Genomic DNA, 5,569 nt, shown 5'->3' with positions numbered 1-5,569 from the left:
AAAATATATATATATATATATATATATATATATATATATATATATATATATATATATAATATACCATTTATGGGCATAATTAGTTGAATTTATTATTAATTTTAAAATATAAACTATATATATATGCAGTTTATGGACATAGATTAGTTGAATTTATTATTAATTTTAAAATATGAGCTATATATATTAGTTGAATTTATTATTAATTTTAAAATATAAGCAAAAATATATATATATATATATAGTTTAGGAGTTAATTAATCGCATTAAAATTTAAAAAAGGATTAAAAAATAATTTCATGATTTATAAATTTATTTGAGTTTTATTGAGGTTAGAAAAAAAATTCTAAAAATTAGAATGATTTATAAGTACAGAAACCACCCATTCAAATTTATTATTAACTTTAAAATATACATTTTGTTTACGTACATTTATTTTATTTATTTAAATTTATTATTAAATTTAAAATATACATTTGGTTTATGTACATTTATTTTATTTTATGATTATTTATTTTTGGACCTCAACAATTTTATGTACATTTATTTATTTTATTTTATGATTATTTAAAAGGAAATTTTTTTCGTAACAAATTGTAATTAAATGTTTAAAAATGAGTAAATAAATGCTTTTATTAAAAATGAAAAAATTAAATAATTGCGTGAACTAATTAAATTCAAAAATTCGTACCTTTATTTTATTTTTATTTAATTTTATGATTATTTATTTTTAGAGCATTGAACCATTTTTAAGCATTTAAAACATATTTTTTTCCGTTATAAATGGTAATTAAATGTTTGAAAATGAGTAAATATATGTTTTTATTAAAAGTGAAAAAATTAAATAATTGCGTGAACCAATTAAATTCAAAAAATTTGTACATTTATTTTATTTTTATTTAATTTGATTATTTATTTTTAGACCACGATTTGAACCCTTTTTAACTATTTGAAAGGTAATTTTTTGGATTGTAATTAAATGTTTGAAAATGAGTAAATAAATGCTTTTATTAAAAATGAAAGAATTAAATAATGGCGTGAAATAATTAAATTCAACAAATTTATGGTTAGATTTTTTATTATTTAATAGGGATTATTTTAATGAATCCAACTGTAAAAGTATCAAATTTTATATTTACAAAATATTTTATAAAATAAAATTATCCATTATAATTTATAATTTTTCTTTTGGGATTAAAGAACCCAACTAATTGTTAGAGGCTTGTTTGGCTGCGGACTTTCCATGGCTGGGATTCGGATTATCTTGCTCCAATCCTAGATTAGGTTTTCCCAAACCCCGTTTTCTCGAATTTTTCATTACAGCCAGCCACGTAATTCGGTAATATTCTAATTAAAGAAAAAGTACTAATCGTAATAAATTTCAAACTGTTAGAAGGTTCCAGAAACCCTAGTAGAAACCCCTTCTTCTATATAACCCTGCTTGTTCCTCCATAGATCTGGAATTGCTCTCTCGAAGCTTCCTCCGTTTCCATTTCCTCCATTGCTGGTCTTCGATTAACTTCGTTCGTTGTCTTCAACCATGGCGGATGCTGAAACGTTCGCTTTTCAGGCCGAGATTAATCAGCTTCTCAGTCTGATTATCAACACCTTTTACAGCAATAAGGAGATCTTTCTCCGGGAACTTATTAGCAACTCCTCTGATGTACGTTTCCTTTTCTTTTCTTTCACTTTTTCTTTGATCTTCTTCGTATCTGCTGTTCTAGGAGTTAATCGTTTTCTTTTTGTTTTTCTTCTGTCGTATGTGCATTCTTCTCGATTGTGTAGTTTGATTTAACTCCATTTTCTTTTACATTTATTTGATCCAAACTTGGTAGGTTGTGTTCTGATTTGTGGCTTCTGACGATGTTTTTCTAGACATACTCTGTGAATTATAAGAGATCGTAATTTTATTTGGTTTACCGATCTAAATTTGGTCGATTGTTGGCTTTTGGGATTTTACTTGCATCATGATTTACAATTTGAACAAGTTTTCTTAGTATCAGGTGAATTGACATGTATAATCTTGTTCGGTAGTCGTGTGAATATACTTTTTCGTGGAATCATGAAACCTTATGTACTTTCTTGGATTATGAAGATAGAAATTTCACTAGATCAAGTTTTGAAATTAATTATTTGAAACTTCATTTCAGGCTCTAGATAAAATCCGGTTCGAGAGCTTGACCGACAAGAGTAAGCTAGATGCCCAGCCTGAACTCTTTATCCACATCATTCCTGATAAGGCAAACAATACATTGTCGATTATTGACAGTGGTATTGGCATGACCAAGGCTGGTGAGTGGTTGCCACAGCTTATGTGTAATCGTCTTTTAGCCTATATGTGATACTCGTATCTCATTTCTCGAACATGTTGATGCAGATTTGGTGAACAATCTTGGAACCATTGCGCGATCTGGGACCAAGGAATTCATGGAAGCCATTGCAGCTGGTGCTGATGTGAGCATGATTGGGCAGTTTGGAGTGGGTTTCTACTCAGCATACCTTGTGGCTGAAAAGGTCATTGTTACCACAAAGCACAATGATGATGAGCAGTACGTATGGGAGTCCCAAGCTGGGGGTTCATTCACCGTCACCAGGGATACCTCTGGTGAGAATCTAGGCCGAGGTACAAAGATTACCCTGTATCTCAAGGAAGATCAACTCGAATATCTTGAGGAGCGTCGTCTCAAGGACTTGATTAAGAAGCACTCCGAGTTCATTAGCTACCCAATTTCTCTCTGGGTTGAGAAGACCACTGAGAAGGAAATCTCTGATGATGAGGACGAAGAGGAGAAGAAGGACGAGGAAGGCAAGGTTGAGGAAGTTGATGAAGAGAAGGAGAAGGAAGAAAAGAAGAAGAAAAAGATCAAGGAGGTTTCTCATGAGTGGTCTTTGGTGAACAAACAGAAGCCCATCTGGATGAGGAAGCCAGAGGAGATTACCAAGGAAGAATATGCTGCTTTCTACAAGAGCCTTACCAATGACTGGGAAGAGCACCTCGCTGTAAAACACTTCTCGGTGGAAGGTCAATTGGAATTCAAGGCTGTCCTCTTTGTCCCCAAGAGGGCTCCTTTTGATCTCTTTGACACAAAGAAGAAGCCTAACAACATTAAGTTGTATGTTAGACGTGTGTTTATCATGGACAACTGTGAGGAGTTGATTCCCGAGTACCTTGGTTTCGTGAAGGGCATAGTCGATTCTGAGGATCTTCCCCTCAACATTTCCAGAGAAATGCTGCAACAGAACAAAATCTTGAAGGTCATCCGCAAAAACTTGGTCAAGAAGTGCCTTGAGCTCTTCTTTGAGATTGCTGAGAACAAGGAAGACTACAACAAGTTCTACGAGGCCTTCTCCAAGAACTTGAAGCTTGGTATCCATGAGGATTCTCAGAATAGGCCTAAGCTTGCCGAGCTTCTCCGTTTCCACTCCACGAAAAGTGGTGACGAGTTGACCAGCCTGAAGGACTATGTGACCAGAATGAAGGAAGGTCAGAATGACATCTTTTACATCACTGGTGAAAGCAAGAAAGCTGTAGAGAACTCTCCTTTCCTTGAAAAGCTCAAGAAGAAGGGTTACGAAGTTCTGTTCATGGTCGACTCAATCGATGAGTACGCAGTCGGTCAACTGAAGGAATTTGAAGGGAAGAAGCTCGTATCAGCAACCAAGGAAGGTCTGAAACTCGAGGAGAGCGAAGATGAGAAGAAAAAGAAGGAAAGCTTGAAGGAGAAATTCGAGGGTCTTTGCAAGGTGATCAAGGATGTGTTGGGTGACAAGGTGGAGAAGGTCGTGGTGTCTGACCGGGTTGTTGATTCGCCGTGCTGTTTGGTAACTGGTGAATACGGTTGGACAGCGAACATGGAAAGGATCATGAAAGCTCAGGCGTTGAAGGACAACAGCATGGCTGGTTACATGTCTAGCAAGAAGACGATGGAAATCAACCCGGAGAACCCGATCATAGAAGAGCTGAGGAAGAGGTCTGACGAGGACAAGAACGACAAGTCCGTGAAGGACCTTGTTCTACTCCTGTTTGAGACTTCCCTGCTCACTTCTGGGTTCAGCCTGGATGACCCGAACACGTTTGGGAACAGGATCCACAGAATGTTGAAGCTGGGATTAAGCATCGACGAGGAAGAGGGTGAGGCGGATTCCGAGATGCCTCCTCTAGAAGATGCTGAGGCAGATGCTGAGGAGGGTAGCAAGATGGAGGAAGTTGATTAATTTGAACTTGAAACAAACTAGTAAGCATCTTCTTTAAAGGTTGTTCTCACTTCACTACGTTCTTAGGTGACTGTCTTTTTTCTTGTCTTTGTTTTTTCTGATTACTTTTAACTTCGTTTTCCCCCAAGTTTTGTGGTAATTCTAATGGATATCATAGTGTTCTTGTTCTCGAAAGATGTTTACTGATTCAGACTCTTCTGTTTGAGAATTCCTTTATAGACATGAGAGTTGAAGAAAGCACTTTCCTAATTCTCCTTTACGTGATGTGTATTTTCAGTAATCAAATGAAAAGTAGTATATATATATAGAGATAGATACATGCATATATGTATGCACACAAGCACGGCATGGATTGTGTTTCTGCTGTTGTTTATGAAATGTGGATGCACTTTGACACATAAATCGATCATCCCACAAAGTGGAAACTATTAGGACTAATGACCAAACTTAGAAATGTGAGAAATTGAACTGTTCGTATTAGTTAGGTTTAATTATATGCCGTACTATCTCTTCCGTGTGATAACAAGTCCTTTTTTGTTTTGTTACAATTAATATTGTAATGACTCTGTTCTTTGAGTCGTGCGATTCTGTTTCTTTGTGTCATGGACCGTAGTACAGTAACAGTGACTCTTCTGAGTCATGGACCGTAGCACTGTAGCACAGTAACAATGACTCTTCCGAGTCATGGACGGTAGCACTGTAGCGCAGTAACAATGACTCTTCCGAGTCATGGATCGTAGCACTGCAGCACAGTAACAATGACTCTCTTCGAGTCATGGACTATTATACGATAATAACTTTGAACTTTTGAAAGCTCTGTTTGTAATCTTATATTAGAACTCACAAATTTATATTTATATATGGATTTGGATTGACTTTGTAAATACGAATGAGTAAATAAATTTAAAAAACAAAAAAAAAAACAAAAAGGAAAGAGGGAAATGACAGGCGCGTTAGCAGTGTTGTACACTCTGCTCATCGGCAGCATGTACAGAGGGCAGGCGACGAAAGACCTCCGTCCAAAGACCTCCGTCCAATCCCTCATCGAGACCACGCGAGAATAGAAGCGGGTGAGAGTTGATTATAGGCAGCTTGCCGGTTGAGGAAAAGGAACAAGGGATTCGAATTTGTCTAAGGGAGAAGCACCGGAGGTTGGAGACCAAAACCCATGCTCCCTATAAGAGAATTGGAACCCATGCTCCCTATAAGAGAATTGGAGTTCTAGATCCAGGGGCGTTTGACAGTCGATTTTGAACGAAAACAAACCGACGCGGGAAGTCGAATGGAGGGAGAACGCCAAGGTGCGTTCATGGGTTTTGAGAGCTTCTACAGCTAGATTCGCCTCTATCCTTCC

General features: G+C 36.3%; 1 protein-coding gene across 1 annotated transcript; it reads left to right on the top strand.

Annotated features, from left to right (window-relative positions):
* The first annotated feature begins 1,457 nt into the window (after window positions 1–1,457).
* LOC111438731 (heat shock cognate protein 80-like) lies at window positions 1,458–4,452 on the top strand. Its single transcript, XM_023076580.1, has 3 exons — window positions 1,458–1,663; window positions 2,151–2,292; window positions 2,378–4,452. Exons 1-3 carry the CDS (start codon window positions 1,541–1,543, stop codon window positions 4,213–4,215), a joined length of 2,103 nt encoding a protein of 700 aa, XP_022932348.1. The 5' UTR covers window positions 1,458–1,540; the 3' UTR covers window positions 4,216–4,452.
* The last annotated feature ends 1,117 nt before the right edge of the window (window positions 4,453–5,569 follow it).

Source organism: Cucurbita moschata, unplaced genomic scaffold, assembly GCF_002738365.1.
Source record: "Cucurbita moschata cultivar Rifu unplaced genomic scaffold, Cmos_1.0 Cmo_Scf00082, whole genome shotgun sequence".
NCBI classification, from domain to species: domain Eukaryota; kingdom Viridiplantae; phylum Streptophyta; class Magnoliopsida; order Cucurbitales; family Cucurbitaceae; genus Cucurbita; species Cucurbita moschata.
Note: the sequence above shows the minus strand (reverse complement) of the source record. Positions and strands in the feature narration are given on the sequence as shown.

Excerpts from the sequence above, each read along its gene's own strand:
- LOC111438731 (XM_023076580.1), top strand. The coding sequence starts at position 1,541 with ATGGCGGATGCTGAAACGTTCGCTTTTCAGGCCGAGATTAATCAGCTT. Across the intron at positions 1,664-2,150 it reads TTATTAGCAACTCCTCTGAT|GCTCTAGATAAAATCCGGTT; the intron begins GTACGTTTCCTT and ends ACTTCATTTCAG. Across the intron at positions 2,293-2,377 it reads TATTGGCATGACCAAGGCTG|ATTTGGTGAACAATCTTGGA; the intron begins GTGAGTGGTTGC and ends ATGTTGATGCAG.